We start from the raw sequence: 27,926 nt of genomic DNA on the forward strand, positions 1-27,926 counted from the left end.
TTCAACTGAACAATAACAAATTTTCCGGGAGCACTGTACAAATCGACCCGAGAGCGCAGCTTCTTATAAGGATGACGACTCGAAAGGAACCAGAAAGCGAGAATTTTATTTGAATCGGTAGCTGGAGTCGCCTTGTGGCTGTGAGTCGAAAAATCATGTCACACTGTATTATACCTAAGAACGTAATGAAGAGCCAGGAAAGTGAATTCAAGGCTAATTTTATCTCCTCGTCATTTTCTACTTTACAGAGGCTTCACTCTTCTCACTTTGTCATTAGTAGGAATTTACTGTCTCCTGTCTCTTTGACGGCGACGTAATCAAGTCAGGAGTGGAAATTTAACTTCGTTGTCGGGTGCTATATTTAGCCCGGTTTCTCCGTCAGTATCCTGAGGGAACAAGCGAATTCTGTAAGAAGTATATAAACGTGGGAGTGCGAAAACGTAAGACTACGTGGACTTTTCCCTGGATTGACAGGAACGTGTGAATGGTCAATAACTGAAAGTCCTGCAGTGTGACCAGAGCTCGTCAGAATAGGTACGACTGATATAGCACAGTATCGCTGTGAATCAAAATATGGAAATGTTCAATGTTTCGAAATTCCTATTCTTTCAGGGCAATAAAGGCGCAGCGCTCGTTGTATCCGGTAGGTTAATCCAGCCAGCCGTGGCCGCTCGATATTAGCTGAGCTATGTGGAGGCTCCAGCTGCCGGTCCATTTCTACAAATGCAAATAGACATTAAACTCTGACCTACATACTTGCATCGAGGCTCTGGACTTTTTATTTTTTCTTTTTTTTAATGGAGAAAAAAATCTCAATTCCAGGTACCTTACACTCTAAGCGCTTTCTGACAAATATATTTTATTCGCAGCTAGGGAAAGTTTGTCGGGATAAAATCTAAAAAAACTTTCGATCGAGGTCTTCTTGGGTATTGGTAATTTAGGATCAGACCCTCAGGAACCCCTCTCGACGACCCGTAAAAGGTTTCAGACAAGGTCGGAGGTACGTCGAATTGGCGCACGTCTTCACTGATCGATCAAGCGATGTTGGCTTAAAGGGGAAAAGGGAATAGTTGGCTGTTTAGCGGGTGAAAACTCTCGAATGTAAATGGTCGAATTTGAGGTAGGTATTTATATAGAGATTAAAGTACGTGCACTAGGTGACAATATAGCGCTGGCTACGGAGCGAGCAAACCGAACGTTATAGAAGGTAGTGGCCCCAATTACGTAGGGTTGATGGAGCGAGTCGCCTGGAATGTTTATATTTTGATCAAAGGGTTGGGCGACGAGCTAGGTTGGGCTTGGTTCAAAGCTGTGAGGATCGATCCTGTGGATGAGGTTGCAGGTGTGGGAGTTTTGTAGAACAGTAGATGTAGCAGACGAAGGAGAAATTGCGACCTATCCCTACCTAGGTCTTCGTATACCCGCTGCATCCCTAAGGGACGCCCACGCCTTACCACCTAGTCATCGATAAATTCTCCACGCCCTTACTCCTCGTACCCCGTCAGCTAACCTTATGTGCGCAACTCGCGCAAAGGAAATTTTTGACCTGGAAAATTCACTTCGAATGCGTTTTCATTTTTCTGTGTGCTCGCTGTAGATGTAGATATTTATACGGTTCTAGAATGGTTTTTAACGATTTTATCTTTTTCTTTTGATCAAAGAAATGTATATTCGATTCGTCAAATTTTCTTACGTTCGATAATGATGTAAAGAGATATAATTCTGGAATTCAATTGTTATTTATTCCAATTCTTGTATATCCGGAGCATGTATGTTGTATTAGATCTGCTGTACGAAGGATACAATTTTATAATGTTAACTTGCTCCTGGAGATAATTTAAGGAATTTTTTCATTTTTTGAAAGAAGTTTTCTCGTGTTAATCGCTTTTCTTGATATTTAAAAAAAATAAACGCACGTAGTCTCGCGGATTTCAATTATTATTTGATTTAAAGGTAAAAGCCTTTACTACTTGGAATAATTCCGTTTTTTATTACAGCAGGGGAGTATTGATTATTTACTTCAGCTCCTTCATAAGAAATGCTTGTTCTGCGATATTACAACTTTGAAAATTGTGTAAAAAAGGGAATTTAAAGTGCTAAATCCCTTCGCTGTGCAAGGATTATACTGCGCGTCACGAATTTCTATAAATATTCAAATAAGTTGGAAACCATGATATACATATATGTAGAGTGCTAAACTAAATATAACGTGGACGAGATAGTATTTCTAAAATCGATGAAAACAGTAATCAATAATTGAAAGATTCAAAAATAATGATAGATATTCTCATGAATTGCAAAGAATTCCACGCATTGTAGATGCAAAATGTTATGCAAAATTTTGTTGGCATTTTTAGCAATTACCTGTTGATTGAGTTTTCTAGGATTCTCATAGAATTCCTATAAAATGTCGAGTGCTATTAATTATACATATTCTTTACCATAGGAGCAACTAGACGACGCTGAGGATGAAGAAGAGCATTAGATGGACTTTTGGGAAGGTAATATGAAGGTATGAATATGTACTGATAAGCAGAAGGTATGCTAATATGTACAATTTCAAATAGACCTTGCCGACTGTTGGTTATAGAAGAAGCAGGATGCATAGAAACGTTGCCGATAAGTAAACATATTTTGGTATTCGTAAATTTTTCGAAAATAAAGGTAACAAGAAACGAAGTAGATAAACAATCCATCTCTCCTGTTAACACTGACTTAAACTATGCAGGTAAAACAGTTCAGTCCATTTCCGTAATCTACAGAGTTTTTATCTAGAATTGATAAAAAAAACTGTCAAACTTCTTCAAATATAAAAAAAAAACAATATATTCATTTCAGAACACAGAAAATGAAACTACGCTGCAGCATTTTGGGTGTTCCTATTTTTATAATCATACGAAGTACATAGTTTTTATGTGAAAAACTTAAATAAATGAATAGCAGAATATCCAAGTAATATGGAATACCGAATAGCGAGAAATAGCTGTGTTCTGTTTTGAAACAGGAATATTAATTATTTAGTTTCATGTGGTACACATAGTCTGTGACCTCAAACTCATGCTGGCGCAACTGACTGTACTCGGATAACGTTATCAATTCTTAATGATTACCCATTCCCCGTTTTATACCACTGTATTGAACCATAGGATATGTAACTTTAGCCAAGAATCCAGAATGTTCCGGACTACATAAATGTTTAGGAAGTTGTCCACCTACCTATACAAACAGGAAAGTAAAGGTACAATGTACAAGACATCATCACGAATACATTTGCAAATGCTAAATATTGGATCGAAGAGAGATAAAAAAATGAATTAATGTCAAAACACGTTTATTAACCGACAGTATATACTAGGACGAAGTAACAAGGTGATTACGAGAGTAATTAAAAATTAACATTGCCTATTAAATACTTACAATGATTTCGTGTACGTTATTTACGCGATTAAGTGATTGAACAAGTTTCGATCGCAATTGTCGTCACGACGCCTACGAAACTCTCTAAGAATAAAATACTCGATAACGCAAGTAGCGCTGATAACAATAAGTTGTAACAACGTCCTGGAATATTATAAATATTTATTCCATGATCCACTCGCGTCTCGCTGAATGGTCATCGTATAACCGACTATCAGGGAAATTGGTAGAAAGACTTTATAAATGTAAGAAGATAGAGAGATAAAGAAAATCCTGTGTGAATGTCACTAAGTGAAATTGCTTAATTGAATTATCAGGGACGCGAGTAAATGCCCACTCATGATAATCGTATAATAATTTTGGCATAGCTAACGCGAAAAGTATACAACGATAAAAAGAATCACTGTAGTCGTCATTTTAAAGTATCTCGAACCGTGTCATAATTGAATGCTAGATCATGACAGGTTGACGCAATTTAATGATCCATAATACGTAGAGATAGGATGGTATATTATATGAGCGCATACGTAGTATTTCGTTTAATTCTTAATTCGCGTATTGTCTAAGAGTCTTGTATAAAAAGGGGCTCTTGTTTCTAAACAATTTTACAAAATCATACAGCCCATCGAGTGTGTCGCCAAGCACAACGATGTGGAATGGTCGCGAACATTCGCGAATGGAAGTTGTATTTCGTTTCACTCCCCTCTTCTAGTCACTCTCAAAGATTACACATATCACGTCGGCAAAAAACCATCTAACGTTTATTTCTTCTTCGTTGGCTTCACTTCCATTTATTCTCCATTACTCTTCACTTCTTCCCTTTCTATTTCTCTTTAACACTCTACAAGAGGTTCGACCTTCCTCATAATCACTAGCAATATCAATTCGTCGAGTATTCCCTTGGCCGTTCGACGGTCAGCTCTTGCAATCTGATTGAGCATAACTATGTCCACGCGAACGTGCATGTATTCGTTTGAATCCAAGTCCCAGTATGATGAATTCCCTACGACATTCTCATTAGGGACCGATGGATGTGATAAATTTAATATCGGCCGTCATCGGTATCTGTAGGTTGGTTTTCTAGAGTGCAAGGTCTTAAGAATTCTTGACCCCTCTCGTGCAGCCATTTGTTAGCCACTAAAAAGAAGTTAGCGATTAATGTAATGTGATGACCATTAAAAATGGCAGTTATAAAATTTAGGTCATAACTTACCCCACTTAGAACCCGTGAGTACCGGACATGCTGCATGTCTAGTTTTATAGTCACCCTCTCCGTTTGGCTTGAGATTATACCAGAACGCAGCGCTACCCTTCCTCGGCCATAGGGAAATATTAATTGCTGTAAATACAGTACCGCCGCCCTGTTCCACGTCGCTCATCTATAAAATTCAAAAGGATTATTTAGTAAGCACCCATAACTGTAGAACTGAAGGGTTTCATTTTACGTAGTTGGCAAAAACTCACGTAGTAGAGAACTGTAGCTATGCGATTTCCCGTACCGAGACTCTTGAAAGCATTGGCTTCCTCTCTCTGGGAATTAACAGATGATTAGAACAATAGAAATTCTAGCAAATGTGAATAAGCAGCTTAGTAGGATAATAAGGCGCTTCTTACTCGTGCAAAATCAAAATGAGGTTCGTAGTGACCGCCTATTCCATAATTGACCACTTGTAATTCCTCTGCAGTATCCACTGTCATACTTGTCATGTGCTCAACCCTTCTACTGACAGCTTTCACATACTTGTGCTCGTGCTCTTGGAGCCAGGCACTTTTGCTTATTCTATAGTTTGCTATCTCGAGCTCGCCAGTTTTGTAATTCTGCACTGTGGCACGCTTAAACTGAAACATCATCCAGACAGATTATAAGTGAAGTTTACGAATGAATACGTCTATACAACAATAATAATACTGAAGAAATGTCACTAACCCTTGGCTGAGCTAATCTCTTGATAACTTCAATCTCATCGTCGTATATGACGTCGTGATAAATGACTATTCTAGGATCATGATAAGCTTCCTCTTCCTTAAACGGAGCAATCTTCAGAAACGGTATACCGCGGTCCACGTAGCGACACTTGAGATTTCGCTGAACTTCCGGGGAAAGTGATAGTTCACCCCTACAAAGCATCTCGTATCTCTCCCGCTCCGTCATTTCCACCCAGCTTTTGATCTTCTTCTCGGCAACAGTGAATTGCTGTGGAAAAATAATATTGAATATTTCCACACAAACGTTCCAGGAAATATTCAAATATTTCCTTCATCGTCAGAAATATATCCTCACCTGATCTTTAATGGCAGGAACGTCGTCGCGTCCATCCTCCCCCCGTTTCCTCCTGGTCTGACTAGACTTCTTCTGAATTTCCTCTTGGTAGTAAGCGCGGTTACCCAGTGCACGCTGATGTGTCGGTACCAGCTCCAATAACTCGTTTGTCATACTAAGAGCCCGCGCAACGTTACCTGAAGGAAACGAAATAAGAAACCGGATGATCTTACAGCTCTGGGAGAAGATTTGCTCCAACTTGAAAATACATTTGTAAGTTTGCGGCGTCGGCAGGAGAATCCTCCCCATGCTGCAACGAGCTGCTGCCAGCCGTGCTGCAACGCGTGAAAGATTTAGTCTGTAATCTATAATGCATCCGCGTTGCAGCTACCAGCCAGCAACTTCCAGAGTTTTCATCCACCCTCTCTGCTAACCCAGGATGATCGAGCCACCCCTGGAGGACTCAAGTGCGCATGGAATAAAAAAGTTTGCGACTAGGGGGATGCTCTGAAGATCGACGAGCTATTCGCGAGACATCTTTAGAGCAAGTAAAACTTCCTGGGGTGGGCTCTGCGAATCACCCTGACCACTCCACTGTTCAGAACTGTCGCAACTGTCCCAGAATTTGCATCGGGTGGTGGTTATGCCGCTCGATATTCACTGTTATACCAACCCTGCATGTAAGTCGAGAACGCTAGATACTCCAGGATGTCCGGCTTGGTCGTGGTCGTCCTGTTTTGCTCTTCCTGAAGCCGATCCATGGCTTCCTGCATCCAAAGCACTGTATGATAGTAGTCGCCATTGTTGTAAGACTGTCGACCAAGCTCGAAACAGTCCCCAGCTAAATATAAAAAATAAAAAGTGTTAAAAACTGTTGACACGGCGTTTTCCGCGGACACTGGACAACGTGCAACTGGTCACATCGTCTCCGTAGGTAGACTCGAGAAAATTGCGGTACGGGAGTATCGTCCTTTTTTCAACTTTAAACAACCACGTATCGACTTTTATATAGATATATTTACAGAAATTAAATTGCATATCATATTTCGCAGGCGACACTTATGAAAACTGCACAGCAGTATTTACGAAGTGAATAAAAAGCTGGAGTCAAAAAATTCACCAAGACCAGATATGACGTAGCTAACAAGAGTCGGCGAGTTCGTTAATTAAGGGTAACTATGAAAAGAAAAAACATGAAAGGATTAAAAAAAAAAATAAATGTAACGCGGTAGGAAACATGACAGGGGATGCATGGCAATTTGAAATTTGCAATTAGGGAAGACCTAATTGGGACATAAATATATATCTAAATATATCTCCCGTATTGTATTTAGCGAGCGTCGCGATATGCAATAATTAATTAAAGCCATTTAAAAGCAAGGAACTAAAAGCCGCCATCAGAAATATCTCTTCAGCAAAACTTGGGGGTGGTCGTCAGCTGGAAAAATTCGCACAGCTGAATAAATAATATCCACCTAGAGGCAAACGCGTATTGGATTTGTCGTAAAGTGGCGCGACCTGTCGCACGTAAATATATCCGCCGTCGATAAGGTAGATATCGGTACAATAGTACCAATCTACATTATATTATTATAGCACATCCACATATCCAAATATGTATACAAACCAGAGAGTCCTGTGCTGTATTGAACTCCGTTGAGTACACCCCTGGCCACTTGGGCAGTTTCCAATTTGTAGGTATCCTGAAGCCTCATGAGAGCTACCGCGGCACCATTGAGATCCTCGTCAGTGGGGAACTTCAGGTCGCCTCTCGAGCTGGTAATGTTAGCCACAAAGGATTTTCCTACGTCCTGTGTTATCAACTCTTCGATGCGTTTCCAATCAGTGGTCAAACGTTTCACCAGCAAATAGGCATTTATCGGGTTTGAGAGGTATTGTTGAATATTTCGAGAAGCCTCCTTGTGCTCCGTAGCATAATCCTCCACGTTTCTGTAACAAACATAAACATTCAAATAGGTACATGTACATAAAGTGTATAGAAGCACGCGAGCGTGATTTGATTCTACGATATTAACTCTTGACTGTTACTGAATGTTCTTAGCTTATTAGGTTAGGTGCTACACTGCGGCATAAACTCATTGTATTACAAGTTGTGATGTTGGTACACGTAAAGCGGTAATCGTATACCAGACGAACCGTTGACAGAAGTTAGCTGCCCCATAACGCTCCTCTCTGTTATTCGCAGGCGTGCCGCAAGACCGCGCAGGATGCGTTCCGGAAACTCATTTTGAGACAAAGGAGCAGCACGACGACCCCACGTAATCTTAGCAGGGTAATGGCGCCGGTTCGTTTAATTTCGCTGAGTGTGCTCAAAAGGCAACGTGTCGCCGCGCGACCTATGAACGGTGGGAGGTAAAAAGACGTTCCGTAGAAGAAGGCGAAAGACCGTGTAATTTCATGAGATTTCGCTTTAAAGAGGAAAAAAAAAAGGCGGTAAGAAAGATTGATGAGCAAAAGCGTTCAAATTTCTTTGATTTGTTACTCCACACTTGTTACGAGGTAAGCGCGATAGTCCTTTGCTCTGTTTTGTAGGTTAGAACGCATTTGAAAGTTCTAACGGAAACTTCAAGGAGTTACGGCGGTGATCATATAAGTTTAACAATGGAATTCAATTTTCTCTGCTATCAGTTATGAAGTCCCTGTTGGTTTGTGAAAAAACTAAATTGAAAGACCCACAGGCGAAGTCAGGAGAAAGGTCTTCGATATGAAATTGTCGTTTCCATCGCAATTCTCTTTATTCCCAAGTGAGGGTCTCTAAAATGACGTAATATGTGAAAACAAAGCGATGCTATTTCTCGTGGGAGATTTAACTGTACGTCTCGGTGATTGCAGGATGGTTTTGTATCCTTGAGGTAAACCGGATATGATAAAGAATTTTTTGAAATACATATATAATTTAACGAGGGAGAGCTATCCTTGAAATTATCATTTTCTTCCAAGCAGGATTATTCGACTTCTCGAACATTGCGTCATGACAGAGGGAAACCGTTTCGCCTATTTAATCTTAGAGAAGTGGCTAATCGCATCCAGGGAGAACTAGTGAATAAAATTAACCAACCTCGAATGAAGATCATTGTGCGGATATACAAGAAAGGTACAAGATAAGAGCAATAATGAATTCTATTGTACGTAGCAAAATCGAGTCACTGGCTAAATTGGGATACGATCCAGTAATTCAATTAAGATGAAATGGTCTAGAATAACGTAGAATTGCACTTGTCCCCCTTAACTGTAAAGATTTATCGATTTTACCTGGAAGGTTAATTTTACATATCTCTATCTTTGGAGATCTAAAAACAACATGGTGGCATGCACCAATTTGTGAAGTCTGACTGACTGCTGAATTATTGGAATTTCCTAGATTCTATGTCAATATGTATATATACATTTTTATACTATATATCGTATATTTTATTCTACGAGGTAGAAATGTTTCCCTATTCCAACTGGATCCCCTTCGTCACGTTTCCAATTTCGCGCTACATGCGATTCGTAAGTAGATATAAACTTTGCCGGGTGATACCGTGTTTCTCATTGTTCCCGATAGGAGGCGACAATAGCTACTCCATCGTCGACGCCTTCGGTTCTTATCTCCTGTGTAAATCGCGTGCCTTTTGTTGAGTATCCTAGTATCCCGCGGGGGCAGGGCGGCCGTAGCCCAGTGGATAGGGTAGCGGATTCACGACCGAAAGGTTGGAGGTGTTCGCGCCCAGCTGCCAGCGGCATTCACCAATGGGTTTTCATATGAAAACTTAAGTGAGTATTTATACGGATTTCGCCCAACACCCTGTATTTCGTATATAATATTATATACGAAATACAGGGTGTTGGGCGAAATCCGTATAAATACTCACTTAAGTTTTCATATGAAAACTTAAGTGAGTATTTATACGGATTTCGCCCAACACCCTGTATTTCGTATATAATATTATATATGCATTATTAAAAGTCACGTGGAACATTATTATAAGGATGCCCTAGATCTGAAATTTCGAATGCAAGATTATCAGAATAAAATATCTGTGAAAAACGATTAATCGGAAGAGCTTTATTGTAGTATCCCAAAAAAATGGAACTTTCTTTCCATTCTCTGGAGAGATTGGTTATATGTAGAGATATATCCCAATAACAATTGGTACGATAGGACAGCCTCGTTCATTTGACCTGCCAATTTTATTTATGAGACCCGCGTGGGGTCTATCGACAACCAAGGCATATCCAGAATATCCCTACGTCTTCGCATACAGTATATAAAGGAGGAATGATAGGACCAGATCAGAGACTCTATGGTCATTTGTCAATTTTGTAGGTGAGATGCATTCATATATCATTGGCGTACAATCCCATCATTGATCTGGTTCCAGAAGGATGCAGAGAAAAAAAAGAACAGAGTGTTTTATGGTAATCGTATTCAGACAGACTAATAGAAATTCGTCGGAATCCTCATGGGATGGTTTGATATTAACCAGGAAGCTACGATGTTCTTGACTTCGTCTGATTATTTCTATTCTTCTTTTTTCAAAAAGGTCGTAAGCCTATATGAATAGAAGCTGCATACGATTTAAAAGTCAAGGGTCATTAAGAAAATTCTCATGTATGAAAGAATCGTCGGGGTTATCTAGTTTCTGGGATTTGTTCCTCTCAACGAGTCCCTTCTACGATACGAAAATCGTACAGCATCCACTAGTAAAATAACAATAGGTATTCGTAGAGATTCTTTCAAGTATGCGTATGCAGTGAAAGAGCGAGTTTTGTACTTGCTCTAATTAAAATCCGACGACGTGGCAGGAATGTAGAAAACCAGCTGGGACAGGGTTAACAAGAATTCGTTATTGGAAAAACTGCCGTTATCGTTTTCTCGCCCTGTTTCTTCTTTTATTTTCTTTATCACCCTGTATCCTCACTAGGATATGGCGTGGTCAGTTTTAATCAAGCCTCTCGCACCATACACTCTCAAAATATCCATATGATCTGAAATGAGTATGGGGATTCTTGAATGATATCGTAGAAACTGTGCTGCAAAAAAATACAGAGTTCTGTGAAAATAACATAAATGGACTCGCTGAGTAGCTTTTGCTTCTCTTATATATCAATGTAACACGAAATGAAATCGTTGGATTGTAGGAGAAATAATAATATCCAGAGGGATTTATATGTAATTCTCCACAGTCATTCCTTGCGCTTACTATCGGCCGTCACGAAATTCGTTATAGGCATACAGCACGGTATGCTTGTAGTGAGAGAGTGCGCCACTGTCGCTAGAAGCTGGAGCATCGGTATTGCGCATGATCCGTATGTGGAATCTTACATGGCGCCCTCTCCCGCATAATGTACAGTTGTCGGCCGTGTAGCGTGCGAGTAGTTGTTTTGAAAACAGTGCGTCCGACGATTGAATGTGGAAAAAAAGTTGATATGCAATGAGCTAATGGTTAAATGGAAGAAAGACTGCGAGGAGTGCGTAAAGAGCGTGGGGAATTTGTGTAGATTAGGCTTCTAATGGTGATGGGTGTGGTGGTCTCACAATGACAGAGTCGATGACCAGGAACAATACCTCAGTGAACGTTGAGAGTAACGCACGAGTTGGAATTTTCTTTCCGAATTTTGCAAAAACCGTGTGGGAGAAGTGGGTCAGAGCGAAGGATCCTAGTACCGTGGTAGGGGAGACGCTGACCAATGTTATTATCCGACCAGATACGAAATTGAATCTTCGGATATGTGCTCAACAAGCAGAGCATGTGTGGACTTTTGAGATCCTGACTGTTGGTAAGCCTCTCCAGAATGTAGCTTTAACGCTGGATGGGCACCGCGAAAACTTTGAATTGAAATCTGTATCTACCAACAAGGAACACATAGGTTTCTGCAATAGGCAGGAATGGTACGACCCACCTACATCAGTGGTAACACAAGCTATAAAATCTGCTAAGTATGCTACAAGTCTCAGTAATGCAACTCACTATATTGTAAAAGTCGGTTTCGCTGCTCAGCATTATGGTACTTTTCGACAAGGTATCCTCTTTGGATTTGAAAATAGTCATGTTGTACGTAAGAATATCTGTGTGGATTGTATTCCCACGCATGATATAGCCAGGTTGAATGCGGCCAGTGAGTATGTTCTTGGACAAAATCCAACAAGATGGACCTCAGATAATCATGTGATACATCCCTTTGAATCCCCTTTTGTTCCTGCTAAGGATCCCAGAGAAGAATATCTCGCCAACATCTATCCTTATCCCAACAAGAGTAACTTTTTCTTGACCCATGCAACTCTTACTGAAAATGGTCTCACACCAAATAACTACCGAGGTCGTCTACACGAGTTGGTTTCTGTCGAAGAATTGGCTAGGCACGAACAGGTCACAAGGTACAACGAGGTTGCACAGCTACGTCTTTCCTCATACTATATCATGTCACCGGATACTGTCAGCGCATCCACTGCCAAATATGCTTCACCTGGGGAGCTCTTTGCACAGGTGCGTTTTCCTCGCGCTACAGAATTTATTTTCTTGCTGTACATCCAAAAATTTCATCAAGGGTGACTTTGCCTATAGGCAGGACGTGTATGGGCAAAGTCATGCCATCTGATTTTGTGTTCCTCTAACAAACGGATAATCCGTCGACAGAAGGATAATCTGTCGACTGGATCACGTCCGTAGGAACATTCATTTGATCACAAATCTTTATACAGCTTCCCCTGGGTCGTGATTTGTCAGAAGATACAAAAAGCGGCAGACTACTACTGCGAGGTTGCAACAGCGTCCTCATAAAGCCGCTGAAGAAGGTACGAACACAGCAGCACGATATAGAATTGCCTGAAGTCGCGTTCGAGGCTCACGTTGAAGACAAATGTAACCGAACCATCTACGTGAGATTGTCCAAGCAATGCGTGGAATATCTTCATCTGGAGGTCGACACGAATTTCAATGCCCAAGTTCAATTCGTCTTGAACAGATTGCCATTCTGTGAATGGCACAGAGCGATAGATTGTCTACCGGATACCGGTTTGGTCTTCCCGGATATATCACTAAACGTCCAGGTACCTTGGTCGCCCTCTCAATATTGGAATACCGATCTAGACCAAAAATTAAATCCAAAACAACGCGAAGCCATCATGATAATGGTAGCTCCCCCTGAGATCATAATACCGCCAGTCCTTCTGCTGGGTCCATTTGGTACCGGGAAGACATTTACAATCGCACAGGGTCTGCGGGTGGTTCTACAGGAGAACAGAAACAGCAAGATCTTACTTTGTACCCAGAGTAATAGCGCCGCAGATCTCTACGTCAAAGATTTCTTTGACAGTTGGTACAAATCTACCATGAATCCGAGATTGAAGCCTTTAAGAATTTATTTCAAAGGTCGTGCGCGAAACACGGTACGCCATCAGAAATCCTCATGTAAATCCTGCCTAAACTTCTTTGATTACTCCAACAAAAATTCCTTTATGTGGTTCAGGTTCATCCCATCGTACGAGATTATTGTCTTACGGATCAAAACGCCCGGTTTCGCGATCCAAACAAGGCTGACATACTCGAGCACGGATTGATCATCACTACCTTGGCTACCTCCAGCTGCCTCACATCCCTGACCGTCGAATTTACTCACATCGTCATCGACGAGGCAGCCCAGGCTCTAGAATGCGAGGCTCTCACCGCCCTGGCACTAGCTACTAAAAAAACTCGCCTTGTCCTCGCTGGTGACCAGATGCAATTGACACCCGAAGTCTACAGTGACCTGGCCAATGAGCGGGGTCTGGGTCTAAGCCTCCTGGAGAGAATTCACAACACCTACCCACCGGCGCATCCATGCAAAATACTTCTCTGTCAAAACTATCGTGCCCACAGCAGTATAGTTCGCCTAACCTCAGATCTCTTTTATTCCGGCGCGATAGAGGCCAGCAGTAATCTAGAGGCTCATCCCGTGCTCAACCCTCAAACATTCTATGCGGTACACGGCCAGGAGATACAGGTATCTCAAACCATAATAAAATCATCAATCACTCAACACAAAATATAAATATTCACAGCCTTCGTGATTTTCTATTGAAATAATCTACCCAGGATTGATTATGTGTACACAGGACCTGCAGTCAACTGGATTTTACAACGACGCGGAAACATTCGAGGTGGGCGACCGAGTGGCGGAGCTGAAAAAATTCTGGCCCGTCGAACAATGGGGACCTTACGGAGAAGGTTCAATAGGCGTCCTGGCCCATTACGCGGAACAAGTTCTCAGGATCCGTAACGAGCTGCGTAAAAGAAAACTATCCGACGTTTCCGTGGAGAGGGTCCTGAATGTCCAGGGTAAGCAATTCACAGCGGTTTTCATAAGCACAGTTCGCACGAGGAATTGCTGTAGATTCTCTGCGGATCGTAATATAAGTGACTATGGGTTCCTGACAAATCCACGTCTCTTGAATACCGCCATAACCCGAGCGAAGTGCCTCGTGGCCGTCGTCGGCGATCCCGTGGCTTTGCTGACGACGGGTTCCTGTCAGTTATTGTGGAAGAAATTCTTTGAGACAGCCACTATGCACGGTGTTGATTATCGCACTCTTAAACAGTACCTGAACACTATACCGGAACAACCACCAGTGATACCCCTCAATCCACTCGCTGAGGAGTTCATACCCAGGAATCCGCAGCCTCCATTCAGAATAGAGTATATATCCATGCCGGTTCTCTATCCCGTGATCTATTGCGACCCAAACGACTCCAATATCGTGCAGGGTCTGTATGGTCCTGAGCTGGGCCAGAATCAGGAGGAGAAGCCAAAGAAAACTACAAGACCGAATAAATTTGCACAGAGATAAGAACGAGGTGATACATATATTTTAAGTTTGAAGGTTGCACGAAGTCGTGCCTATCCTCCGAGCATTTAATCTTGCGATTATGAGATTCTCAACTTTATACGTAACTTGGGCGCATTTTTTCTTTGTCGCGAGTAGTAATTTAGCATGCTAATAGTAAGGGAAGAGAGAGAAAATACAATGAAAAACAAAAAAAAAATGCTTAAAACCGAACAAACGTTCAAACGTAGGGGTAGCAATTAGATTGTTCATGTAACTTACGGCAGTAGGTAGGAGGCATCGAGAAAACGAAAACCAACAAAAAAAAAATAGATAAACCAGAGGAAAAACAAAAAAAAAATAAAAACATGGTGCATCGACCGGGAAAAACTTTATTCATATATTTTAACTGTATATTTCGTGTGACCGAGTCGTAATCTCTGGATGTGTGTATGTATGAAATCCTCGTCTCTCTATCAAACAGTCGCGTGAAAGAAAAAAAATGTAAAAGACAGAGCGAGAGAGAGAAAGGTACATGCGGACAATTCAAAAAATTATATCACCCGTCTACCGTCCACGCTTGGGCAAATAAATTTATTGTGAATGACAGAACGAAAGAAAAGCGAAAATTGATTACAAAAAAAAAAGAGAGAAAAGTACAACAAAAAAAAATGATTAAAAAAAAAAGTATATGAAATGGAAATAGGGAAATATAGAAGGGAACATGAGCGACACGAGTATCGTTAATCGCCTAAATGTTAGCCGTTATTTTTCTAATTAAGACCCCTGTACATACCTGTACATACTGTTTGTTTGTAAATACGAATAAGATACAGAAAAACGTAGAACAAAATGATTGTATAAATTTTCATTAGCCCAACACCATTCCGTTTCCTAATTATTATTCATTATTATTATTAAGAAATATATATATAAATTCTCAACGTACCTCCTCAGCGTGGCCAGACGCTTCTCCTGGGCGTGAATGTATCCATGAAGTGTGTCTATGAGTACCGATTCGGTTTCCAAAAGTTCCTCCATGTCAGCAAGCGCCGTATACAGTTCAGCGTCGCCACCCTGAAGAAGGCCCATCAGCAGGATGACCATCGTCGTCGCTATCCCGTTCATCCTGATGCTTGTAACGACGTTCGAGTCGACTAGCCAGATGCTGCTGCAATAGAAAAGAAAACATAAAGCGTCAAGCTGAGGCAATTTCGCGCAAGGACAATCTTGCGCGCTCTTCGTACAAAATAATAGAAAGGATCGCGACGATCTTTTTCACTCGTCTACTCGATACACTGAGTACCTGCTACAGTAAGATACTAGGATAGAATGGTAAGCTCTAGGTAGGTAGGTAGGTAGGTAGGTAGGTAGGTACGTGTCCTCTGAAATAAATGAAATTCTTTTGAAACTTTCCGTACGCTTTTAGATTCCGCAGTGTCCGCGCCACAGAGAACGCTACTCCAAAGCTTATACACACATATAACGGGGAGCCCGAACTTTCCTGCAGCTACCAAAAGAATTTACGGCAAAGTGATATAAAAAATTCCTTCGTTTTTTTTTTAATTCTCGAAAAAGATCTGACGTGTTTTTTTTTTAAATACACTTCTCTTTCACACCAAAGGCTTCCCCACCACTTGAATCTGACTTAATGAGATATTCCCTACGATCAGATCGAGTAGAAGGGATCGAACAAAAAATGTTGGAAAGTTCCAAAAAACAACAGCGAATACTCATTATTCTGATTTCCATTGCCAATCAAACTTTTTAGTAGAGTCATCGAACGCAACGTACCGTAGACGAAGATGATTTATGCCGTAGCTACGAATGTTGTTTAGGTTAGGTTAGGTACTTTGTAGTACAGAGTAAATCGCAGCTGGAAAATGGAAATCGTGATGGGTTGAACGGGAAGTAACGAAAAAAAAAAAAAGAGAAAGAAAAAAGATGATGAAGAAGGAAGGTGAAAAGTGGACGGGGAAAAGGGAGAAGAAAAACAGTGACTTTGCGAAAAGTTGTGAAAGCGGCGTTAATTAAGCGTCACTTTAAAGAATTGAGTTGCAGCCGTTGACGAGGACGCTTCGCGGTTCTCTGAAGCACACCAGAAACGTGGTTTCTATGAGGCCACGAGTAGGGCGACAACAACGGCGTACGATGAGGATTACGACCGCAACTGGAATACGAGCACGAAGTGGATGAGGTTTGCAAGTGCAAAGAGTAAAACGAGTTGATTCTTCGTAACCGTAACAGTTTACCCACTTTCAACCATTTTATTCGTTTTATCGTACCGACGCGCTGCTGTCGCTACGTCTTGCCACCTACACGTGCCTCAACTCTAAAACGATTTATGATACGCGCTTCAAATGACAGTCCTGACATCGAATTCCCTTTTATGAGATTCATCAGTATGCTTGTTACGTAAATAGATTTGTTTCTGGTATAAAAATTATTTTCTAATGAGTTTACACACATAACCTCAAACCGTTCGTGTTCTGTTACACGTTATTCTAAAGATGGTTAAACAGCACTTAGTTGAATATCTCATTGGATTCCAAAGTAAGCATCACCTTAAAGGATTCTTTGCTGTGCTCACTTGATCCTTTCATCTCCCTAGCGGTTTCCGAAACATCGCACTGACTCTAAGAGAGGAAGCAGTATCATTAACGGAAGTACCTATCTTATTAATTCGTTGAAGGAAACTCCCGGGAGATTACGGCGACGATAAATTACGGTATGATAAAAATTATATTCACAGTGGTCCCGCCGAAGTATCTCAATAGGGACTGAAGGATCTCATTTGAATGCCTTGTAATGCCGCTAGCTGAAAGAGTGTATAAATAATCCCATAGATGGCTCCCAAAGCGACATCAGTTTTCCATAGCGTAATCCAATCTGCGACCAAACTCGAAATACACCCCGGAGGCGGTTTCTGGTTATCAAGTACGAAGGGTGACCGAGCGATATTATCGGAAATGTATAGAATCGAAATTGGATAACTACTGTTACCAAGGATGGTAAGGTAAAATGCACGATACAGTAACCCCAGAAAGTTTTCTGTCTTCAATGAATTTCGTATCAGTTCTCGTCCTCGTAAAGGTTATGTTTGCTGTACGAAAATTTGGCATTCTCGTCGCGGCCGTCATTCGAGGTTTACCCGCACGCATCGTCGCTCCTCGTGACGAGAATTTATTCGGTATTACGCGCACGTAGGCGTCACGAGACACATAGAGAGACAGAGAGCGGAGGGTGCGGAGTCTTCTAGCTACCTGAGGCTGTAAGACGTGAAATCAAGTGAACTCCCGAAATTCCAGCCTCGGTCTTGAAATTTCAAAGGACGAAAGAATTTTTTTTAGATATGGAACGTGTTCCGTGGAAAAACGTCAAATTCAAGATTTTTCGAAAAACTCGACTCTCGTGTACTATGTCGCTTGTACGGATGTACGAATATGTATTACCTTCTCTCTTTTGCACGTGACACCCGTCGAGTGGATATCAGTGAAAAATTGGTAAAAAAAAATTAAAATGACGGAAACGAGAGAACTTTCAGAACGTCATTGAAAAATCTATGCCAATTGTCAGGTACGTTGGTGAGAAAATTGGGGCGACGTGGGGGATTAGTAGATGGAGTGAGAGGAACTTGAACTAGACAATAACATTTCTGTAGGGTAACTGGACAGTCGATTTAGCGGTCATAGAGGGTTCGCTATTGGTTTCGTGTCAGCGACAGGCGACCGAAGAGACACGCGCAAATAGAAACGAGGCCCTTTTGAACTTCTGGCAGAGGCGCGGCCAAACGATAAGCGTTGACCAGAGAAATGCTTCAACGGCGTCCATATTGATCCGTACTTTCGCACTGTGCAAGTGCGTGAGTCCTCATTCAGCGACGATAAAAGGCACCAATGACGAAGGAAAAGGTCGATGAATGAGTTGCGGTTGAATCACGAAGTGCCATCGTGACGGGTTATGCAGAGGAGGATACGATAACCACGATATCTAAATGACATAAGAGAGTCGATAATAAACGGACAGAAGCGTTCTAGAGGATATTTAGAGCCAAGTGGAGACACAAGCCCAGCGTAAGTATGATTAAGCGACCTTATGCTCGTCCGCAGTGCAGTGGTGGTTTCTGCACATGCAGAAGCTTAAGGGTAGTAGGTAACCAACCAACCGACCTATCCTAGCCAGCCCAGCTATCTAGATAGGTACCGCCAGGATTGTGCCAGAATGACAAGGGGTAAGGACCACCGAGAGGACGGAGGATGGATAGAGGTCCCAACCTGAGTCTTGGTTTGCAGGAAGCAGAGGTACCACGGCATTTGTATGCACCCCGACTTGCGCTACGTGCGCGTAATTCTAGGTGTACGCCGACCTGGAAGGATGAACGTTCTACCCTATTATCGGATCAGAATGACTCGACGGAGCTGCGCTTCTTTCCTGGAGTATCAAGCGAGCCGGAAGTAAGGTGCTGCGACGTCGTCCCGGCGGTCTCTGGTAGAAAACACTAGATTTTGGTAGACCTCCAAGGACTCGCAAGATGGCAATTACGATTTGCCGGGGAATAACTGCGACGAGGGCGGTTGGACCAGGATGGATGGAGAGAAAATAACCAGTTATACGGATGACAGTTGGGTGCTGAGGTTGTATCTGGCGTGTGGCGTGAGACACGTGTCCCGTCTTCTGGAGTACTTGATCTACATATGAAAGATGGGATTTTTTCTTGTTTACGGACCCTGAAGACAGTTTTAGCCTGAGACTTGAACTCTAGGCAGTTCAGGACGTAAAAGGAGGCTGAAGTTTGCCGAGTGAATTCCGAATTGAGTGCTTGTCGCCGAGTCGTGCACGCATCGCTTCCGGAATGCATTAGTGTCGCTTCGAGCGTCAAGATAGAGACGCTACCCTGGGATTGCCAAAGCGTCTGGACGTTTCCGTCTCTGTTTCGCTCTCTGGTTTCCTCGTCCTGTCCCGCCTTCCTTACATCATTTCATTTATTTATCCACTTTCTGCTTCTCTCAAGGTGGATCTCTCCGGCAGGATATAGAGTCCCAGGTAACACGGAGTCAAGACGTCGGCGCCGGGGAGACGCCTTTCTACGGAAGATCGAGATGCGCCGAAGAGTCTTCGCAATCCTGTACCTTTAATTTGAAAGAAAAGAACCAAGTGAAAGCACGCCGCTCTAACCGGAAGCACTTGAGCGCCTAAGCTCGTCCCCGGGTTAAACGTAAGTAAGGTGAAGGGAGCAGGGAACACGGAATCAGATAAGAGTACACAGAACCTGGAAAAGGCTGGTAACGATGAAAAGAGCAAAGTTCCGTCATTCTCCTTTTTCTCGACTTTTTCGACAAAACGAACAATCGGAAGGTGAACCCCACCGTCCTATATTCCCGGATATCGTAAGGAGTCGACGTGAAACAGCCATAAAGGCGAATTAGCGCCGGACGACTCCCGGACTCGTTAAAACGTCCGCATTTCTTATCTGCGATCTGAATTTTTCCATATATACATAGGAAGTGCCCGGCGGCACGGAGTTGTCCTCGTTTCTTGCTAATTTCGCAAACTGCGCCTCAACAATTTTATACCCAAGAGCCGCAAGGGTACGCACGTGCATGTATGTACGGAGGATTTCAATTCTCCGATGCCTATGGGACAAAAGCCCTCTACCGTCTTCGATAGTGCACACGATAAGGCAACACCGCTTTCGAAGTCGTCCTCATGCCTCGCCGTCCTACAGCAGGTTAATATACAGAGTTTTCAAGCCGACGATATATTTCCACTTAATTCACTCGGTTAATTTTCTACGATTAAACTATCCACCCCGTTCCTGAATCTTAAACTCACAAGTAAGACGCGATTGTCTAGCCAGAGAAAGTTCGGCTGGTATTAATTAACATAATTACACGGAGTTGCCGATGTATACGCGAGTGGGTCGTAGTAACGGGCGGAACGTAGATTGTCGGATTAGATGCAAAAGAGAACGTGCAAGCTCGCGGGGTTTTGCCTTGAGAATCACGAGATGAGAGATGCGAGTGACGTCGCGTAGAAGAGATAGAAAATTGAGAAAACGAAGGTTAGAATCCTGAGGTAGAAATCAAAGGAGGGAATTCATTTGAAGATAGAGAATTTCTTTCGGGCGCATTTTATCAAAATTCCGACTGAGTTTTCTGTGTATTTTTTTTTTTTTTTTTTTTAAAATCAAAGGAGGGAATTCATTTGAAGATAGAGAATTTCTTTCGGGCGCATTTTATCAAAATTCCGACTGAGTTTTCTGTGTATTTTTTTTTTTTTTTTTTAAAGAAAATAACGGCATTGCAAAATTCCAGCGATGTAGCAACCAGTCGGAATTCTTACGGACGAGCTACCTATATTCGGAATCATGAAAGAGGATCAAAGATATCCAGGATTTCGAAATGGCGTTATTCCGCGTAACCGACTAGGTGCTCCTTGTATTCTCTTTGTGAATAAGGAAGGATTAAAGGCAAGCAGGATTTTAAGAATGGGGAGACGTGAAAAGTCACGGAGTGTTATATATATATATATATATATATATATATAATATAGACATACAAGGAAGTGGGAAAGAGTGAACTTAAAGTAATTGAAAAAAGAAGAAAACTATCCTCTTAACTTCGCACGTGTATAGGTATACAGCAGTTTAAATTCATAGTGACAACGAATAAACAGGGTGCCAAGATATTTGTAGATAGTTTGGAGCCGCGTTAGGCTCCCCTAGACAAGGGTGTTTCCCTGTACGGGTGCACCCTCGGCCGAGACACAATAGGATACAGAATACGACGAGGGAGAAAGTTGATAGACAAAAAGAAAGGGGTCGCTCGACAGTCGACAGGGTTAGCAACCCTTCCCTCTCTGGCCACAGTGCCGTCCAACCTGAAGGAACTCGAGACCACGTACGGAAAACATCGCCGAGTTTCCATTCTCGACCCCACGCTCTTTCTACGCTCTAACTTCCAAGTACTCGCGAAATCCACGAGCCTTTCAAATACACGAAATACTCCATTGGTAACGCGGCTTAAAGCGGAATACCCCGTTTTTTCGTTTCAATTTGCAAAATAAAATATTCAATACTAATAAACAAAATTTCATTCTCCGCGTACCTTGTGCACGTCGTGTCCGTGGTACGTGAAAATTTTTACTCGCAAAAATGTATCAACTACCTAACGATTGGCCATTTATTAAAAACCCACAATACGATACCCGTTTCGAAAAGCTATCACGGTCGAAAAAAAAAAAATGAATTCATACCGAAAATATACATTATGGATGAAACTGACGGTTCATATTTTCCTAAAACTGTATAATCCTCGATATACGTGCTATTTGTGCGCATTTGCTGGCCGATCCGTTTTCTTTATGTGCATCGGGTATACGTACACATATATATTATATACTGAGTTATTCACCCGAAATGCATTAGTCAGATTTAACAATCGTTGTTACGCCTTAGTAACTTGGTCGAAAATAACGCAAATATCACTTCGACGTAGTTAAGCCAGATTAATATATCTGTTATTATGATATAGTATCGGTATCACTATATATAACATAAATTTGTTGTCACGAACGTGTATCATCGTTACGCCATAGAGAATATCGATAACCGAATGGAAACTCGTTGTAAAATTTCTAAAGTACACATTATCAGACTGCACCGTACCCAGTGAGCTACGCGTGAGAGAAAAAATCGCGCCTGGATGCACGGTCGTGGGGGTATGAATATTGTTTTTAAAAAAGCGACAGACAGCTACATTAAAACTGACAATGGTAGTTTTTATACATAAAAAAGTTCGTACAGTGCCATAGAAATGAATGTGTACAGACGTAATGGGGAAAAAAAAAAAAAAAAAAGTCAAAGCCAACACCGAAGGTTCCATACAGCAAAACGATAAGATCCACAGGATCCCCAAAGGCAATTTGGCGAAGGTCAATGAGTGGCGCATCAAAATTTCCAACGGCTTCCTGATTTATCGAGAATTCGCGCGAACCTCAGCGTTTTATAAAGGTTTCCATGAAATCTAGATCGGCCAATATCTACGTTCCTCTACGTATGTACGTTCCGCTACGTGCGAACCGATAAGCCAGTAACACCAGTACGGGAGGATATATATAGAAAGACGCTGCAGTAGGTACGAGGATCCCGGGAACATTCTCGTATAATCGGCTAGCGCCGGTCCCGATGTAATAGGAAATCCAGAACGTCAATTCCGAGCGCAAGGACAACGTTTCAGGAAATTCCAATGTGTTCCTCGCGCGCTTCCTCCCTCCCAGTCACTCATCTGCTTTTTACACTCCCGTCTATCTCCCTCGCACTTAGCCGCCGGTACCGCGTTAACCCACGAAGACGGCAACGGTGGCTTATTACTTTTAAATCCTACGGAAGCCCCTTAGTGCCGGTGGCAGATTTCCCCGAATGAAAAAAAAAGAAATCAAGGCTTTGAACTTCGAGCCGGGACATTTGTTCGTGACGATAACGTTTTTGCAATTACAAAATGTTAGCAAAAAACTTCAGCCGCGGATTCCGAAATCACGTGACGTCACGCGGTCCGAAGGATCGTCCAGGGTAAGTATCACCCTTCGCGAACTAGTTCCGAATCCCTAACGATTCTGGCGCGACGGGCAAGGCGTGGCTTCCCCATGGCTACCGTATACTGGGCACAGGAAGTCGTTAAAGCTGGACTCTACGTCTTCCGGTGAGCCGCTACGTATAATCTTTACGCTCGAACCTATATAGCAGATGTCGCACTGGCTGCTGGGTATTACGTGGCCACCGAGAAGGAACGGACAGGCTAAACTCTTTGGCATCTAGTCCCACGCTCGATCGACGGCGGTCTTCCTGGATGTCTCCTTGTCGGACGTGAAGATCGAAGACGCTCATGAGAATCACGCGATTCCTTGAACGAGCTGTAATTGTCGACCAGATACCCAGAAGGTAATCGACGTTTCGAAAGAGGCTCTAGGAGTTACTTAGGAGACGGAATACTTATATATATATACAGTCGAAACGTTCTGAAAGTACTTTTCTTTTTATTCCTTCTTTTATCTTCAATCCTCGTCCTCCCTCATCCGTCTCACTACAGTCCCTTATTCGCGTAACGGTCGCTCGTCGTTAACTCGAAATTCCCAAGCGTACAGTCTCCCATCCACCTTGGAAAGTGGAAACACAAAGACGCGGTTCCTTCTTTCCACGTCTGTCCTCGAAAACGGATCCTACGAGTCCAACTACCCAGTCGCCGTTTGTACCCGTGCCGTACATGGATATCCACATATACCCGCGTAGAGCAAAGAAGTACAATAGGTATATCGAAGAAGTCCCGTAGCGAAGGACGAGCTCATTTTACGCCCCAGTAATATTTGAAATCGACGAAGGTACTTTTGTGCCACGACGCCTTCGCTTAACCTACGTACCCCCGCCGTGCCCGTGTATCCTACCCCGTCCTTCGCCTTAATTCCGTCGTTCCTTGATTTAGCCCGTTCCGCAGCACGACCCGTTCGTTTTCTCCCGGACGGAGGCTATAAAACGAGACGTTCTAAATTCAGGCAAAAGTTCAAACTTATAATCGGAGTCCGACGGACGAGAAAACGGTTACCGTTCGAGATCCTCGCAATTATTCACACCTCTGTCCCAAGCCGATATCCTTCGTCCCGTATACCTGTACGTCATTCGCTTTAATACATAGGACGGGTTTTCAGTGAATTTATAAAACTACGAAACTATCGGTAAACCCTATGCGTAATGCAACCACGGTTCGTACATACATATATGTATGTAGCGCTACATATATGTATATAGCGTACATACATATATATGTAAGAGCGCTCCTGGCCCGACCGAAACTTCCAGATAAAAATCAGAATCGAAATGCTCGAGCAGACGCCGCATGGAAGGACGGCTGGCGTACGTGACTTATCGCTCCGACCGTTAACGACGCTGATCACACTCGTACAGTCTGATTCGTAGCTATTTTCATCGGGAGCTGTCCTAATAACATTTTACTCCTTTGACCTTGCTTTCTTATCCTGCCCCAATTTTCTCACTCTCTCACTCTCTCACACACCCAGTACGATGTGCTAATACGTACAGCACGTTACGTGCTTTCCTCTTTAAGACAATTTCCCATAGCTCGCATACCACGCTGCCACGCAAACCTGACAATTGAACGGTGAGAGCAGCTACGTGACTGAGCGCCAGTCGATATTCCCGAAACGACCCTACTTCGTCGCTTACGTCTCCCGTATACCTATCAAGGAGCGCCCTGTTATCCTCCACGAGTTTGCACGCACTTTCTTACGTATACCGTGTGTCCTTTCATTCAGGATGGATCAATGGGAACAGCCCCGGCAGAGTAATACGGCTGGTTCCTTCAGGCGAATTGGAGCAGGGGGGACGGATGGTTTTCGAACAAGGGATGTGATTAATTTATCGAGCGTAAACTTGTCCTTAGGCTACGGGGATGCCCATATCGGCAGGGGTTGATATCCCAGAAACGATGAATTATCTCGAACAGAAAAATCCTATGGACCAACTGGGGTATCGTAAAGAAATAAACGATAGGAGGTTAACGTCACACGAGGATATACGAGTCTAAGTTTGTGTACACGTGTTAAAGTATTTAAAAGTCCTATAGGCTTGCTATATATATATGACTTTGACGAAATTCCTAATGCCGTACTCTGGGAACAGAAACGCTTTATCCTAATCTACTTTACACGCTGTGTATCGTCAAGATTTTTTTAGCTTCTGCTCGGGTCACTAGCGAAGAACTCGCGTGCGATAGTAGTAAGCGTATACGCAAGATTTTCGTCGTTCCTGCATAGACGGGAGTCGGTACGGTCGACGTAATGAAAGACGAGTGAAAAAATTTTTTTTAAAAACCCGTCAAACTGATAAAAGATAAAAATATCGCACGTGAAGAACGTCGAAATTCGGTGATACGTCTTCGTGCCTTTTTTTCAGCCTCTATCCAAACTTCTATCAAATGACTTACTTTTTTACGTTAGAGCCTGACTAAGACTCCAGGCTTTATCCGTGACAGGGCATCGGTCTATCCGAAGGAAACTGAAGACGAGAAGAAGAGGAGGAAGAAGATTAACCAAGGAACAGCCAAATATGCACGTCACTCCGTTTTACCGCGTAAGAGTGAAGCTGCGAAATTCTTCGGTCAATCCCTGCTGTACCGACTTAATGACATTGTGTCCGTTATTAAAAAGTCACAGTGACGTAATCAGGGTAGGGGGTGTTGGTTAATTATTTGAATTAATTTTTTTATCCACCTCTCGTCTCTTTATAAGTTCTTTTTTTTTAAATTAAAGTCACGCTACGCGTCTCGTATAATGCATAACAACGGACAGCAGGCAGCAGGGGTGCAACAAGGGTGTCTGGCCAAAGCCAGCGCGAATGGGACAAAGAGATAGAGGGTGGCAAGCGCCGTGGAAATAGCCGGTAACACTCAAAAGTGAAATATCGACCGTGGTCCCAGAGATAAACGGCAGAAGAGAACTCATGTACTGTGCACATATGAATATATATATATATACAATATAAGTACACGCACAGATAGGAGTACCCGTCGAGGATGCATACTTAAACAGAGCAGACACAGGATGACCGGTTATTAAACGATACCGGATGCACTATATATATATATATATATATACGCACACATATGGTGCCCGATTTGCGCGCCTTTTAACGAGTCTGTAATCTCATAATCGTTTAATATTTACTTTCTCCCTATCGCCCCGTGCTCTTCGTATCTCACGCTGTATGACGTAGACGCGTCGGCATACGTGAATCCGCGTGTCAAGAGGCTGAAACATCTGATAGTAAAAGTGCGGAAGCGAGGAAGCTGCGACAAGTACCGACGCAAGTGGGGGATGCTGTGAGAAGGAAAGAAAAAAAAAAAGCTCCATAGGATTATGCACCTCTTGAATCGAGACCAGATCGGAGGGTCGGAGCAATCTGTCGTGAAGGCGAAGTAACATTTTTCCAGGATTTACGAGTCTCGAGGGTAAAGAAGGGACCCTGCGAGGTTGGGAGACAAACACTTTTTTTATCTCCCTCTAGCCCTCCTCACCGCCCCGTTTCTTACTTGGGTCTGGGCTACTGCGTGAACTCATGGAGGGGTAAAGTATCGAGGGCGTCCGCGTACAGTCGGTTGAGAATAATATTCGATTGGAAAAGTAGGCTGCGCCTGTAAACGCATAGCCCGTACGATTCCTACAATGGCTGTTGGATCTTTGACGAGCAACCGGTACGACCGGATTCGCTTGGCCGTCGACCTTAATGTATTTTTTCGCAGAACGGTCATCCGCGCGACAATTCTTTACGTCGGTAACGTAGATTATTCAGATGCTGTCAATGGACGTGGATACCAATATACATAGAACTCACAAGAATTCCTGAGTCAGACCGTGGCACTGTTGATGACGTCAACCTTCTCGAAGATCCACTGAATTCTCATATTTAGTGTAGTCCGGTCATGGCTCGCTCAGTAGTAAAATATAAACGAATAATTTCCTATTCGCGAGGCTGCGCGCGCACGTAAATCCACGAGTATCGTGCGCCATGCAAATAGATCGAAATATACTCGGGTTAAATGTGCATACGCGTCGATCGTAGATATTCCCCTCGCGATATCGTTTACCATAACCTAGAAATGCGCACCAGCCGATTCGTCGAGTGGCTGATGTCAGAGGTAGGTGGGGCGAATAAAGGGGGAAAAAAAAAAGAAATACAGCTAAGGTATTAATGGCACGCGCCCGTTTCCCGGCAATTCGCTGGATTTACGAGACTCTTGAGGTATATCGTAAAAGTCCATTACTCCTTGTAAAACATACGATTGAATTGTGCCGCCAACGTTAAATAACGATTGCTCGTTTGATACAATTTTTTATTTTTTATTTCCTTCCATTCATGACATTTCACGGCCGTGTATCTTGCTGCGCATATTTACAGCGCGGTACTTCAATTATTTGCGATGCTCGTGCACACGTGCAACAGGGTAAGGAAGGCGCGTTTCACGTGCCACCTGAATCCCGTGCCGCAATGGGATCCACGGGCTGACTGAGCGGAGTTGAACAAAGAAAAAGAAAGAGGGATACAACGACAACGCACCGAGTCGAAGTATAAACAAACTCGGGTCGTCGTAGAGGAAGACGATCGATGACACTCAACCCTGGAGAACATGTCTCTGGCTCAATTTACAAAAGAGAATTGTTCGACAGGCGTGTATACTTCGCATTGTATTCTACCGCGTAGTTATACGAGAGTGAATAGAATAGGAATGGATCTTGCGTACCTCGATTGAAAACAAAAAAAATAAGTGCGGTGAGTACGCGCGACGCGAATGAACACAGAGGGGGGGTGGAGAGGAGCTGAAGAGGAGTCGTTGAAAATGCTATAATGGCTCTAAATGTCCAGCCGAGGGAAGAAGA

At 42.8% G+C, this 27,926-nt stretch overlaps 2 protein-coding genes and 1 long non-coding RNA gene across 8 annotated transcripts in view; 2 read left to right on the plus strand and 1 right to left on the minus strand.

Moving 5' to 3' along the window:
• Positions 1-3,314: 3,314 nt before the first annotated feature.
• LOC107265245 (prolyl 4-hydroxylase subunit alpha-2) overlaps positions 3,315-27,926 on the minus strand; it is a 37,025-nt gene continuing 12,413 nt past the window's right edge. For 3 of the 5 annotated variants that reach the window (XM_025082247.1, XM_015734510.2, XM_015734507.2), the window contains 9 exons: positions 15,433-15,654; positions 7,305-7,627; positions 6,351-6,518; positions 5,699-5,874; positions 5,345-5,611; positions 5,032-5,256; positions 4,882-4,947; positions 4,631-4,796; positions 3,315-4,554 (listed from right to left, as the gene is read on the minus strand). In XM_025082247.1, coding sequence (XP_024938015.1) covers positions 4,460-4,554; positions 4,631-4,796; positions 4,882-4,947; positions 5,032-5,256; positions 5,345-5,611; positions 5,699-5,874; positions 6,351-6,518; positions 7,305-7,627; positions 15,433-15,654 — 1,708 coding nt within the window. In that variant the 3' untranslated portion in view covers positions 3,315-4,459. The remainder of the gene's footprint in view (positions 4,555-4,630; positions 4,797-4,881; positions 4,948-5,031; positions 5,257-5,344; positions 5,612-5,698; positions 5,875-6,350; positions 6,519-7,304; positions 7,628-15,432; positions 15,655-27,926) is intronic. The other 2 variants (XM_015734511.2, XM_015734509.2) reach the window with 1 other exon arrangement.
• Positions 7,638-9,098, plus strand: LOC107265251. The gene is made up of 3 exons (XR_001537155.2): positions 7,638-7,813; positions 7,884-8,550; positions 8,642-9,098. It is a non-coding gene; the product is annotated as an uncharacterized LOC107265251 (long non-coding RNA).
• LOC107265242 (probable helicase with zinc finger domain) lies at positions 10,742-15,336 on the plus strand. Of its 2 annotated transcripts, XM_015734505.2 has the most exons (5): positions 10,742-12,168; positions 12,384-13,070; positions 13,151-13,663; positions 13,776-13,998; positions 14,259-15,336. In XM_015734505.2, exons 1-5 carry the CDS (start codon positions 11,221-11,223, stop codon positions 14,312-14,314), a joined length of 2,427 nt encoding a protein of 808 aa, XP_015589991.1. In that variant the 5' UTR covers positions 10,742-11,220; the 3' UTR covers positions 14,315-15,336. The 2 variants fall into 2 exon arrangements, with proteins under 2 accessions (XP_015589991.1, XP_015589990.1); XM_015734504.2 differs by having other exon boundaries at positions 13,776-15,336.

This window comes from Cephus cinctus, unplaced genomic scaffold (assembly GCF_000341935.2).
Source record: "Cephus cinctus unplaced genomic scaffold, Ccin1 Ccin1_scaffold0215, whole genome shotgun sequence".
Lineage (NCBI taxonomy): Eukaryota > Metazoa > Arthropoda > Insecta > Hymenoptera > Cephidae > Cephus > Cephus cinctus.